Here is a 14,910-nt window from a genome sequence, read left to right as displayed (position 1 = left end):
TTGTAAAACTTTGAGCCTAATCTAAATCAAAATTCTGTGGATGGTGTGTATTTAATATTTCAGTAATATCTCAATCTTGTGAAGCATTCAAAAATGAAGCACAACTTACGTTTAAAAGAACAACTAAAATCGCTTTATCAATGGAAATAGCAAAAAGAGACACAATTGAGTTGTAGTCAGGAATGAAACTGAATGTGGACAAAATTGAAACGTCTAAACAAAAACTGACCTGGCCAAACAAATTGTATTATCATTGTGGCAGGGGCTCACATACACCAGACCAATGCAAATTTAAAGGTGAAACTTGCAGAAAATGCAGAAGCTAGGACACATACAAAGAACATGTTGCACACACAAAAGTAAATGGCCTGCACAGGGAAGTGAAAAAGATAAAAAGTTAAGTTGCAGTTAAAAAGAGCACTAATGTGCATACTGTGGAAGAAAAATATGATGAGAGTGAATCATGTAGCTTTGAGATTTATGATATGAAAGCTAGCAACAAACAAGCAATAGGGCTGACACTAGAAATGAAGAGAAATTAGTTAAAATGTAATTGGACACTGGTTTGGCTGTTTCAGTCATTCCACAAAATGAGTTTGAACAGCATTTCAAAGATTCTGAACTGAAGCCTGCAGATATCCAGCTAAGAACTTGCATTGGAGAAAAGATGAGTGCTGTGGGAAATGGCATTCACAACAAGCCAAGTTTGGCTTGAATGTGGTGAAAACAGCGGGGGCCAGCATTGTGTGGTTGTAAGTGGCTGAGACAACTGCAATGTGATTGGAGATCCATCCATTGGAGATGGCACATCCGCTGCAATAGAGTCAACTGAAAATGAATTAAGAAAGGTGCTGGATGACCCCACAACTGTCTCCATGCTGTACATCATGAACCGTTCCCCAACCGAATGCAGATAGGAGTTGGTGCTAATCTCTGTGTCTCTGGTTGGAAAGCATACTGGACTAAGGAAGGACCATGCTGCTCAGCGGAATCATGAAAATGATAGTCTGACTACAACAGGTTTTGTAGGCAACATCTCTGAGAAAGCTTCTGATATGTTAATCAGTCAGTTACCTGCAAAATGTGGCTAGGATTTAGGTTGGAAGAGAGTTCAGGGAAGTTTGGCTTTTATGAGTATAAAGAACCAGAATCTATTCTGTGTGCATTAAAGTTATTGCATGAACTTTAAGTGGGAGACAAAAAACTGCTTGTGAAAGTAGGTGCAAACACCAAAATCCAATTGGATAAATTGACCTAAAAGAAAGTTAGTGGGGATAGGAAAACAGAAGATTCATCAGATGATATAGTGGATGAGGAAACCAAGAGGAGAGATCATATTGTAAAGGGAGCAATAGAAGCGTTAATAAGAGAATACTCCAGTGAACTAAATGCACCTTCCCAAGAGCTAGAAGAAGAGAAAGGAAGGAGAGAAGAAAGGTGTCCAGAGCTGTCTGAGCCACTTCCTGCAGTCTCAGAGTTGACTCCTACAACCACCATGGAGAAGGCCCCAGAACCTGAATTGTTTTCACAGCCACAAGTCTCAGCTGTCAAGAAGAGTGATTCCCTTTGTCAGGAGTGACATTCTCCACAAGAGTAAGAAAGCCTCCACAGCAATTAAATCTTCAGGCCTGAATGGGACAGTTTAAAAATTGAGTATGCTGTGGATGTCTTATAGTAGTTGCATTATATAGTACACTGTGTATGTAGTTGAGATGCATTCTCTGTTGAGTTTATTGCTAAGCAGGGAGGAGTGTTGTGTACCTATTTAATATTTCAGTAATATTTGAGTAACATATATACACACACACATGTTGATCATGCATTTGTTTAAATAACTTATTGCGAGTTATATGTATAAATGTGAATTGCAGAAATCAAGCTACCATGTGATATGAGTGTGTGCCTCACCTAAAGTAAAGAGCCGAGTTAGACTTACATTCCTATAACACAGCGGTCCTCAACCACCAGGCCACAAAGCATGCGCTACCGGGCTGTGAGGAAATGATATGACTTGGCGATATGAGTCGACTGTACCTTTCCTCATTCCCTGTCATGCCCACTGTTGAGCTTGAACGCACGCAAGGTCATTACCCGCGCGTCATCCATGTCAGGAGATCAACTCCTCGAGCTTGCAGATGACGGCGGGCTAAAATTTATGTTTGACATAACATCTCTGCCGGCATTCTGGATCAAAGTCAAGGCTAAATATCCTGAGATAGCCACGAAAGCACTGAAAACTTTGCTTCCATTTCCAACATCATATCGCTGTCAAGCAGAGTTTTCTGCAATGAGTACAACAAAAACTAAATTGCAGAATAGAGTGGACATAAGGAACCCCCTTCGAGTATCACTGTCTCCTGTCACCCCTCAATAGGACGGTCTTGTTGCAGGAAAACAAGCCCAGGGCTCCCACTGATACAGCGATATTGGTGTGTTGCATTGATTTTATATGTTCATACGGGGAAAATATGTGCTGTGTGTTTAATATCCAAACATTACTTAAAATGTTATGATGCTATAGACTTATAGGTGACTTATATAACCATATAACAATTACAGCACGGAAACAGGTGATCTCTGCCCTTCTAGTCCGTGCTATACTCTCACCTAGTCCCACTGACCTGCACTCAGCCCATAACCCTCCATTCCTTTCCTGTCCGTATACCTGTCGAATTTTTCTTTAAATGATAATATCGAACCTGCCTCTACCACTTCTACTGGAAGTTCGTTCAACATTTACTTCAAGCTCCCCTGATAACTGACTTATCACTATATTCATGCGAAGAAAATATGCGCAGTGTGTTTAATATTAAATTCGTTAGATAAACCCTTTTAGAAACAAAATTGAGTGTATTAGCCACTTATCACCTATATTCTGGTCGTGATTAATGCCCCCTCCCCCCGAACAGAATCGCCAAAAACGATTTGTAGGAAAGAGATTGGCAGGTACACGCTTGCACACTGGTGCCCGCGCAAGGCTTCATGGTCATTGTAGTCTTTCTCGGGGTAAACCCAACGAATTTGACTGCTACTCTTGTCTGTTGGCAACCCTACCCATCCCTCCCACCCCCCCGGTCGGCCGGTCCACGAGAATATTGTCAATATTAAACCGGTCTGCAGTGCAAGAAAGGTTGGGACCCCTGCCATAACAGATGCCTTTAAGGTTGGAACTGATTTGTTGAGAATATGCATAGTTTGCAATTTGAAGTTTGTGTTCCAACTGAGGGATGCTGTTACTCTTCACAGCACATGAGGGTAGATAATGTAGACATATTCTCAATGATAGCAACAACAGTATTACATTGACTCCTTACTGTCAGAGTAAAGTGTTTGACCATGTATTCCATGGGGTCCACCTCCTACCTTCCGGAGACCAATACACACAAAATGGTGGAGGAACTTGGGAGGTTAGGCAGCATTTATGGAAATTAAACAAATATTGACGTTTTGGGCTGAGACCCTTCATCAGGGTGGGAAAGGAAGGGGGAAGACACCAGAATAAAAAGGTAGGATGAAGGGAAAGAATGCTAGCTAGAAGATAATGGGCGAAGCTAGTTGGGTGGAAAATGTAAAGTTTTGGAGAGGAAGGAATCTGATAGGAGTGGAGAGAGGACCACGGGAGAAAGGGAAGAAGGATGATCACCAGGGGAGGTGATAGCAGGTGAGGGGAAGAGATGAGGGGACAGTGGAGAATAGAAGAAGGGGGAGGGGAAAATTACCAGAAATTGATATTTATGCCATCTGGTTGGAGGCTACCCAGGCAGAATATGAGGTTTTGCTCCTTCAGTGTGGCCTCATCGTGACAAAAGAGTAGGCCGTGGACCGACATGGTGGAATGGGACTGGGGATAGGAGTTAAAATGGTTGGCGAGTAGGAAATTCTGCTTTTGGCGCATGGACCTGAGGTGCTCGACAAAGTGGTCCCCCAATTTACATCGGGTCTCACCAATGTAGAGGACGCCACATTAGGTGAAGTGTTACCTCATCTGGAAGGACTGTTTGGAGCCCCGAATTGGAGGTAGGGGAAGAGGTGAATGGGCATGTGTAGCATTGCTGTTACTTGCAGAGATGTGTTTCAAGAGGGAGTTCAGTGGGGAGGGACGAATGACAATATAAGAACATAATAAATAGGAGCAAGAGTAGGCCGTCTGGCCCATCGTGCTCGCTCCACCTTCCAATAAGATCATGGCATTTCTGACCTCTCCATCTCCACCTACCTGCCTTTTCCCCATAACCCTTAATTCCCCTGCTATGTAAAAATTTATCCAACCTTGTCTTAAATATATTTTCTAAGGTAGCCTCCATTGGTTCATTGGGCAGAGAATTCCACAGATTCACCACTCTGTGGGAAAAGCAGTTCTTCCTCATCTCTGTCCTAAATTTACTCCCCTGAATCTTGAGGCGATGTTCCCTACTTCTAGTCTCACCTACCAGTGGAAACAACTTTCCTGCCACTATCTTACCTATCCCTTTCATAATTTTATATGTTTTTATAAGATCTCCTCCCATTCTTCTGAATTCCAGTGAGTACAGTCCCAGGCGACTCAATCTCTCTTCATAATCTAACCCCTTCACCTCTGGAATCAACCTGCCTCCTCTGCACCACCTCCAAAGCCAGTGTATTCTTCCTCAACTAAGGAGACCAGAATTGTACGCAGTACTCCAGGTGCACCTCACCAATACCCTGTACAGTTGCAGCATAACCTCCCTGCTTTTAAATTCAGTCCCTCTAGCAATGAAGACCAACATTCCACTTGCCTTCTTAATACTCTGCTGCACCTGCAAACCAACTTTTTGCAATTCATGCACAGGCACTCCCAAGCCATTCTGCTGCAATGTTTTACCATTTAAATAACCTGATCTTTCATTTTTCCTTCCAAAGTGGATGACCTCGCATTTACCAACGTTGTACTCCATCTGCCAGACCCTTGCCCATTCACTTCACCTGTTTATATCCTTCAGCCTCTCCGTATCCTCTGCACAACAATTTGCTTTTCCACGTAATTTAGTATCATCAGCAAACTTAAATACACTACACTCAGTCCCCTCTTCCAGGTTGTTAATATATATTTTGAACAATTGTGGGCCCAGCACCGACCCCTGTGGCACACCATTCACCACTGATTGCCAACAAGAGAAACACCCATGTATCCCAACACTCTGCTTTCTATTGGTTAACCAATCCTCTATCCATGTTAATACTTCATCCCCAACTCTATGTATCCTTACCTTATAAGTCTTTTATGTGGTACCTTATCGAACGCCTTCTGAAAATCCAAGTAAGTAATGTCCTTACCCAATGTGCTCATTATATCCTCAAAGAACTCCTGTAAGTTTGTCAAACAGGACCTGCCTTTGCTGAATCCATGCTGTGTCTGCCCGATGGATCTATTTCTTTCCAGATACCTCGCTATTTCTTCTTTAATGACGGCTTCAAGTATTTTCCCAATTACAGATGTTAACCTAACTGGTCTATAATTATAGATATACAAGGCAGGTATAGCTGGGGCCCATGTGAGTGCTTATAGTTACCCCCTGAGTTTAGAGAAAGTGGAAGGAGCTGAAGGAAAAATTGTTGAAGGTGAGGACCAGTTCTGCCAGACTGAGGAGGGTGGTGCTGGAGCGGGAACTGGTTGGGTTTTATGTTGGGACAGAAGCAGAGAGCTTTAAGGCTTTCTTGGTGGGGATAGAAGTATATAGAGACTGAACATCTATGGTGAAAATGAGGCAGTAATGAATAGGGAATTAAAAGTTGTTGAGATGGACAGCATGTGAAGTGTCTTAGATGTAAGTGGGAAGGGGCTGTACTAAGGGGGAATAGAATGGAGTCCAGGTATATGGACGTGAGTTCAGTGGGTCAGGAGCAGGCAAAGACAATGGGCCTATTGGACAGTCAAGAGCTTGGGTAAGAGGTAGAAATGAGAAGTGTGGGCTAAGAGAACTATGAGCTTGGTGGCAGTGGATGGGAGTTCTCCAGAGATACCGTTCATTGACTTTAGTTTATACCATTGTACTCTGAATGCTATCATTATCATCCTTCCCCCTCACTACTATTCATGGCAGTATTTTCATAGAAACATAGAAAATAGGTGCAGGAGTAGGCCATTTGGCCCTTCGAGCCTGCACCGCCATTTAGTATGATCGTGGCTGATCATCCAACTCAGAACCCTGTACCTGCTTTCTCTCCATACCCCCGATCCCTTTAGCCACAAGGGCCATATCTAACTGCCTCTTAAATATAGCCAATGAACTGGCCCCAACTGTTTCCTGTGGCAGAGAATTCCACAGATTCACCACTCTCTGTGTGAAAAAGTTTTTCCTCATCTCAGTCCGAAAAGGCTTCCCCTTTATCCTTAAACTGTGACCCCTCGTTCTGGACTTCCCCAACATCGGGAACAATCTTCCTGCATCTAGACTGTCCAATCCCTTTAGAATTTTATACTTTTCAATAAGATTCCCCCTCAATCTTCTAAATTCCAGTGAGTACAAGCCTAGTCGATCCAGTCTTTCGTCATATGAAAGTCCTGCCATCCCAGGAATCAATCTGGTGAACCTTCTTTGTACTCCCTCTATGGCAAGAATGTCTTTCCTCAGATTAGGGGACCAAAACTGCAAACAATACTCCAGGTGTGGTCTCACCAAGGCCTTGTACAACTGCAGTAGTACCTCCCTGCTCCTGTACTCGAATCCTCTTGCTATGAATGCCAGCATACCATTCGCCTTTTTTACCGCCTGCTGTACCTGCATGCTCACTTTCAATGACTTGGTGTACAATGACACCCAGGTCTTGTTGCACCTTCCCTTTTCTTAATCGGCCACCATTTAGGTAGTAATCTGTTTTCCTGTTCTTGCCACCAAAGTGGATAACCTCACATTTATCCACATTAAATTGCATCTGCCGTGAATTTGCCCACTCACCTAACCTATCCAAGTCACCCTGCATCCTCTTAGCATCCTCCTCACAGCTAACACTGCCGCCCATCTTCGTGTCATCCGCAAACTTGGAGATGCTGCATTTAATTCCCTCATCTAAGTCATTAATATATATTGTAAACAACTGGGGTCCCAGCACTGAGCCTTGCGGTACCCCACTAGTCACCGCCTGCCATTCTGAAAAGGTCCTGTTTATTCCCACTCTTTGCTTCCTGTCTGCCAACCAATTCTCTATCCACATCAATACCATACCCCCAATACCGTGTGCTTTAAGATTGCACACTAATCTCCTGTGTGGGACCTTGTCAAAAGCCTTTTGAAAATCTAAATTTTCCCCATCCACTGGTTCTCCCCTATCCACTCTACTAGTTACATCCTCAAAAAATTCTATGAGATTCGTCAGACATGATTTTCCTTTCACAAATCCATGCTGACTTTGTCCGATCATTTCACCACTTTCCAAATGTGCTGTTATCACATCTTTGATAACTGACGCTAGCATTTTCCCCACCACCGGTGTAAGGCTAACCACTTTATAATTCCCCAGTTTCTCTCTCCCTTTTTTAAAAAGCGGGGTTACGTTAGCCACCCTCCAATCCTCAGGAACTAGTCCAGAATCTAAAGAGTTTTGAAAAATTATTAAAAAATTTTCAGCTGCTTAGATCGCATTGTTTGTAGCTCTTCCGACGTCTCCCTTTAAAATCCCTTTTAGAAGCACCTTCTCGAGTAGGGGTGTTCCCAACTTGGGGTCCACAGACCCTCAGTTAGTGGTAGGGGTGCATGGCATAAAAAGTTTGGGAACCTGTATAAATAAAAAGCCAAATAAATAACTGGAGGTAATTTATTTTGTGGCATTGTTTATTTTAAGGTATAAAGTTGGATTGCATAGAGAACCTATAAATGTTCATTACAACATTATTAATCTTAAAAGTAGAATCTTACAAAAAACAAAATTCTGTGGAACTAGATCACTCAGCTACATAGGTAGAATTTGGGAAGCAGGAAGCAGCCAGTGAATGGTAGATAAGAAGGAAGGAGGAGAACTAATCATTGCCAAAAATGGCAGAATCATCAAAAAGATAGGTAATTCAACGATGAGGAAATAATCCAGCATAGGAATTGGTGCCCATATCAATGAATCCTCAAAGCGGTCGTGGAAGTTGATAGGGTTGTTAAGATGATATATGGATGTTTGCCTTCATTAGTCCGGGGATTGAGTTCAAGAGCTGTGAGATTATGTTGCAGCTGTATAAAACCCTGGTTAGACCACACTTGCAATATTGTATTCACTTCTGTTCGCCTCATTATAGGAATGCTGTGGAAACTTTAGAGGGGGTGCAGAAGAGATTTACCAGGATACTGCATGGATTAGAGAGAATGTCTTATGAGGATAGATTGAGTGTTTTATTTTTTTGTCTTTGGAGCGAAGGAAGATGAGAGGTGACTTGATAGAGGTGTGCAAGATGATAAGAGGCAAAGATCAAGTTCCTGCCTGATACCATTATAACTTGCTTTCTCCTAATAAAATGTTTTCCCATACAATCTGCTCCTGTCCCTCTCCAAGGCTATGATAAGGGTCAGGAAATTGTGGTTACTGTGTCCAGAATCTCTCCTACCAAGAAATCCTTCAACCGACCGGCCTAGTACTAGATCCAGTATGGCTTCTCCTCTAGTCAGGCTATTTACGTATTGTGTCAGGAATCCTTCTCAGACACTAAACCTTTTACATTAAGGAGTTGTTGATCAGTATTAGGAAAGTTGAAGTTACCCACGACAACAATCTTGTTATTTTTGCACCTTTCCAAAATCTGCCTCCCAATTTTCAGTTTTGTGTCTCTGAGGAGCAGATTGGGAGGCATTTATCTAGTCATAAAATGAATAATTATTTATAATAGGTATGGTTCCCAAGTGGTTCGGTTACTAAGCTGATAACTAACTTAAACTGGAAACCCATTATAGTATCTGTGGTGGGGGGTGGGGCTTAAATTCAGAGAATTAAATAAACCTGGAATTAAAAATATGGTTGACTTGTTGTAGAAACCCATCTAGTTCACCAGTGTTTTTTTAGGACAAGAAACATGACTTTCTCCTATGGTTTGGCCTGTAGATGTCTCCAGTGTGAAGTTTGTTAATTGTCCCAGCAAGTCACTCATTCCAAGGTCAGGTAAGCAAGAAATAATAAATGTGGACCTCTCTGCCTATGTTGTGTGAACGAATAATGAGAAAATATTTTGATAATGAGGCAAGGTGTGTTGAGTACACACTTTGGGAGAGATAGTGGAGCTGAAATAAAATCAACATAATTGTTTATGGTGGTAGGACAATTTTGTTTTTCCTTATCAGATAAAACAAATGTGCCTGGGATTAAAACAGAAAATGCTAAGGAAAACATGATACATTAGTTAACTCCACAGATGCTGTACAATTTACTGAGTGATCCTGGCACTTGCTGCTTTCAGTCTTTCAGTGTCTGTATCAGTAAGAAGCAATAGATGCCAGTCAGTCAGTGTGCTGCTGTTAAATGTGTGTGACACCATAGGAATCGAACAGCTTGGGCCTATTAAAGTCTGGAGAAGACATGCTCATTCTTGTTTTCCTACTTTATGATTTGTAGTTGTTGTAGAACAAGTTGTAATTTGTGCGAAGAAAACCAGTTTGCTTTTCATTAAGCTCCCCTTAACCAAATTTACTGTGCCAAATAAAAATAGCAATGGCACTGTGGGTACAGAATGGTGCTGCCTCTGTCTGCTCATTTGCAGGCCCTGGACATCGGTTTCGTTAATTGTATAGGTGGTTCCTTTGTAACATGATAGTTGTGTACCAAACAAATCTCACTTCACCAATCAACCTTGCAGCTCTTTATTTCACCCCTCCCCTGTTTCACCTGTCACCTGCCATCTTGTACTACTTCCTCCTCTCCCCTCACCTTATTCTGACTTCTCATCTCTCTCCCCCAGTGCTGATGAAGGGTCTTGATCTGAAACATTGACTATTCACTCTTTTCCATAGATGCTACCTGGCTTGCTGAGTTGATCCGGCAATTTGTGTGTGTTGCTTGCTCTATAGAAACTTGGGTTACAGCACAACAAAAAAAAAGCACAGATGTAAGCAGGTTTTCCTGAATGCACTATAACCAATGCACTGTGGAAACATTATAGCAGAACTACCTATACTTTGATTCATCATAGATTTCTTTGTCTTACTGATAAGTAAGTGCCGAGATACGTTATTTAAAGTAACACAAAATTGCATCAGTGCAGATCTATTACTGCCAAAGTCTTTCCTTGGTAAAACTGAGAATGCTTTTAATGTGTGGTTAATAGGGCACTCAGATCAACACAAACCAACTTGGGCACAAACCAAGCACTAACAACATAAAAGTAATTCCTGTTCTTTGGCCAGCATATTGCAAGATTGTATATGTGATTTATACTGTATTCTTGTTGAAAGGTCAAGAAAGCACAGTGAATAACAGAACTGTGATCCTACCAAAAATGTGGTTGAAAAATCGTTGGAGCTTGCTGAACATTTATATTGTGGTGCTTACTAATACCTATTCCAATAGTGTTAACTTTGGTGAAAATTCAATCTGTATAGCAGATTTCCAATAATGAATCTGTAAATCGCAATATCTTCTGGTCTGTCCATCATACAATCAACTACAAATTTTAATCACCTCTTAATTGTTGGTGTGAAGCTTGGATTGAAACAGCAGCTGCTGGTAAAGTTCAGCCAATTGTGAGTTAAGCTCAGTGTGCCGATTCTGGCGAGTGAATTGGTCCACTGATTGCAGTAACCTACCAGCTGGCCATTCTTCTCATCTAACCATCTGACCTTAATCAATCTTGTTGACCTGTGAAGCAGAGTAACTGTTGTGTGCAGTTTCACCATCAAGATTAACTTTTTGCTTCCTCCTCTTCAACTTTGTAACATAACTGTTGTCATTGTCAGGATCAGACAATGAATAGTTTCTCCTCGGTGAGCACCATGTTTGTGCCTTAAACCATTCTGTGACATTTTCTGCACGTAAAAATATAGCAGTTTTAGTGCTTAGGACAGTAGGAAGAATTGGGCAATGTAAAATGTATTAACAGGGCCAATAATGCACATTCTTGAATCATAGTCTGGAGGGTGGAGGCAGTTTATCAATTATTGAATGTGCTGGGCAAAAATCAAGAACTATGAAGCAGAAAAAATACATAATTTGTTGTCAAGGGAGTGATTTGCATTTAAAATGCTTGGAGGTGACTGATAAGAGTTGATGTCTGTTTCTGTTGGTTATCACCAGTGAAGACCATGAAGGGGGCCAGATGTTTTAGAACAAAATGTTTTTAATACTTACCACTTCTGTTCAGTGCAAATGCAAACAAAAATATTGTTGTGCAGTCTGGATCAATCTTGCAGAAAGATGTTAGAGTAAGCAGGCCCAAATTCCACCATTTGTCATTATTTTTAATGGGATGACGGACAGCTGATTTTACAAAAGTGAAAACAGGTATGGATGAAATTTCTGGCAGAAGGAAAGAAGTCTTCAAATTTTGATTATTTAAAAATGAAATTGAATATTTGGTGACATTTAATCTACTTTTGCTGTTCTGGTTTATTCATGAGGCTGGCGAAGTTCAGTTTCAAACATTGTTAGATTGTTGTGGACCTTGTTTCTACATTATAAAATAGTTTTCTCTGATATTGAAATGTCTATGATATTTAATGAATTAAACCTTAAGCAAAGGATGTTCAGTTGATTATTCAGCTCTCAACACTTTTGTCTTTCTAACGTAATAGTTGTCTTTATTGAGCAACCTCTGTTGGTTCCCATTACCCTAAAACCCCAGTGGAAATATTTACCTAAAGAAAACATTTCAGTTGTTGCATTTTCTTCTCTGACTGGTTTAGGTGAAATAATCTAGAAAAATCTGCTTCATCTCTCTCCTTTCTGTTGTTTGCATTCAGCATACACTTACTCCCAAACACTAACAATTTAAACATCCTCTTCCAACTGGCCATCTCTGTGTATTAGTGGGAGGGATACTTGTTTGAGGATGGGGACAGGGGATTGGTGTGATGGCATGTTTGTGATGGGGTAAAAGTGGATAATCCTGACTCTGCTGTCAGAATCATTTGTCTTCAGAAATTGCTGCATGTTTGTTCAAAGCATGGTTCTGGGTTAGTTTTCATCTTCCATTGCAATCCACTGGGGCCAATTACAGAACACCTAATGCCCAGAAGCCTCACCTCTGAGAGCTTCTGAAGAGACATGGCTTCAGAAGTTTCACAGCAAAGATGCACCAGTATGTCATAAGCAGACACTGTAGAGTCAAGGTTTTTAGCATTCAAACCACAGGAACTGTGCTGTTGTAGTAAAAGAAAATCACATCTGGGTCCTGAAACTAAACGGCTCAGTTCTTTCTCACTCTGTGTTGCTCAGCTTTTTGATTGTTAGTGATTTTCAATGAAGGTACCTCTGATAAACACTTAAAGTTGCAAGGAAAAGTTTATGTACCCTTTGCAATTACCTGGTTTGCTGCATCAATTACTTATAAAGTGTGGTCTGATTTTCATTTAAGTCACAATAATAGACAAACACAATCTACCTAAACTAATAACAAACAAACAATTGTACTACTTGTCAATACTGAGTACGCCATTTAAGCAATCACAGTCTAGGTTCAGTAAAGTATGTGAACCTCTGGGGTATTGCCTTCTACAAAAGCTATTTGGAGTCGTGTGCTCCAATCAATGAGATGGGATTGGAGGTGTGGGTTGTAGAGGTGCCCTGCCTATCAAAACACACACAAAATTAGGTTACTGATGGAGCCTGCTCTTAAGAAAAATCTGATTACATCAGAATCAGGTTTGTTATCACCAGCATCTGTTGTGAAATTTGTTAACTTAGCAGCGAGCAGTTCAATGCTATACGTAATATAGAAGAAGAAGAAAATAAATAGATTACAATACATATATAATGAATAAATTAAAAATTGTGCAAAAACAGAAATAATATATATTAAAAATGTGAGGTAGTATTCACGAGATCAGTATCCATTTAGGAATCGGATGGCAGAAGCTGTTCTTGAATTGCCTGATGGTAACAGTGAGAAAAGGCCCTGCCCTGGGTGCTGGTGGTCCTTAATAATGGACACTGCCTTTCTGAGACACTGCTCCCTGAAGATACCCTGAGTACTTTGTAAGCTAGTATCCAAGATGGAGCTGACTAAATTCATGCAGCATGCCTCAATCAAAAACAACTTTCAGAGGACCTTAAAGCATTTCTAAGGACCTGGGTGTTCATCGGTACAAAGAAAGAGAAAATGTCTACAAGTGGAGGAAATTCACTACTGTTGCTACTCTCCCTAGGAGTGAGCATCCTGCAAAGATCACACCAAGAGCACAATGTGCAATGCTGAAAGAGGTGAAAAAGACCCCAAGGGTCATGGCAAAAGACCTGCAGAAATCTCTAGAATTTGCTAAAGTCTCTGTTCATGTGGACTCTAAAAACACTGAATGAGAATGGTTTTCATGGAAGAACACCATGGAGGAAACAAAAAAAACATTGCTGCATGTCTCAAATTTGTCAAAGACCACCTGGATGTTCCACAACACTTCTGGGACAATGTTCTGTGGACAGATGAGATAAAAGTTGCACTTTTTGGCAGAAATGCACACCGCTATGTTCGGAGGAAAAAGGGCAGTGCACACCAACACCAAAACTACATTCCAACTGTGAAACATGGTGGAAGTAGCATCATGGTTTGGGCCTGCTTTGCTGCCTTAGGACTCGGGCAGTTTGCAATTGTTGAGGGAACAATGAAATCAAAATAGTTTCAAGTCATTTTCCAGAAGAATATCAGGGTAGCAGTCAGTCACCTAAAGGTTAAAAAGTTGGATGATGCAGTAAGACCATGATCCAAATCACAAGAGTAGATCAACAACGGAATGGTTTAAAAAGAAGAAAATTTGTGTTTTGGAATGGCCATTTCAGAGTCCATAGCTTAACCCAATTGAGATACTGTGGCATTATCTGAAGAGGGCTGTTCATGCAAGGTATTCCAGTAATATTGATACAGGTAAACAACAGGAATTCTGCAGATGCTGGAAATTCAAGCAACACACATCAAAGTTGCTGGTGAACGCAGCAGGCCAGGCAGCATCTGTAGGAAGAGGTGCAGTCGATGTTTCAGGCCGAGACCCTTCGTCAGGACTAACTTCCTGACGAAGGGTCTCGGCCTGAAATGTCGACTGCATCTCTTCCTACAGATGCTGCCTGGCCTGCTGCGTTCACCAGCAACTTTGATGTATATTGATACAGGTTTCCCCCGCCATCCGAAGGTAGAGCTTTCCTATGAAATGGTTCGTAAGCCGGAATGTTGTAAAGTGAAGGAGCAATTACCATTTATTTATATGGGAAAAATTTGTGAGCGTTCGCAGACCCAAAAAATAACCTACCAAATAACGCATAAAACCTAAAATAACAGTAACATATAGTAAAAGCAGGAATGATATGATAAATACACAACCTATATAAAGTAGAAATACTTTTCTACAATCATTGCCACACTGTTCTCCGTAGCGAAAATCTCACACAAGTGCTCTTGGCAGAAACACGGCGCAAGCGCTCTCGGCAAAAACACTCCCTCCAGTAACCTTTAAGCTATGAAGCTGCCAAATCATACCAAATAACATAAAAAAAATACACAGCCTATATAAAGTAGAAATAATGTATGCACAGTGTAGTATCACTTACGGGAATCAGGAAGAGAGTGCAGAACACGCTGATGATGAAGTGTTAGGCTGAGTTGTCGGAGGCTGGGGTGGTGCAGTGGTCCCTAACCTCCAGGCTGCTGACCGATACCGATTCACGGAGAATGCAGCAGTCCAGCAGTGGCCAGGACGCATCCAGCACATCTTTAAGAAAAAAGCCGAAATAAACAAGCTAATTAATTACGTGCTGGGTGGCACCTAATTAATTAACACACAT

At 41.3% G+C, this 14,910-nt stretch overlaps 1 protein-coding gene across 4 annotated transcripts in view; it reads left to right on the top strand.

The window, feature by feature from the left end:
- The window catches only part of rprd2a (regulation of nuclear pre-mRNA domain containing 2a), a 92,208-nt gene that overhangs the window by 46,699 nt on the left and 30,599 nt on the right, over nucleotides 1-14,910 (top strand). For 3 of the 4 annotated variants that reach the window (XR_011882481.1, XM_072238225.1, XM_072238217.1), the window contains exon 4: nucleotides 9,040-9,096. The exons of the other annotated variant lie outside the window; for it this stretch is intronic. Coding sequence is in view for 2 of the 3 variants with exons in the window: in XM_072238225.1 (XP_072094326.1) it covers nucleotides 9,040-9,096 (57 nt within the window). In the remaining variant the exon portion in view is untranslated. The remainder of the gene's footprint in view (nucleotides 1-9,039; nucleotides 9,097-14,910) is intronic. 4 annotated transcript variants of the gene reach the window in all.

Source organism: Mobula birostris, chromosome 2 (assembly GCF_030028105.1).
Source record: "Mobula birostris isolate sMobBir1 chromosome 2, sMobBir1.hap1, whole genome shotgun sequence".
NCBI classification, from domain to species: domain Eukaryota; kingdom Metazoa; phylum Chordata; class Chondrichthyes; order Myliobatiformes; family Myliobatidae; genus Mobula; species Mobula birostris.
This window is presented reverse-complemented; position numbering and strand designations above follow the sequence as displayed.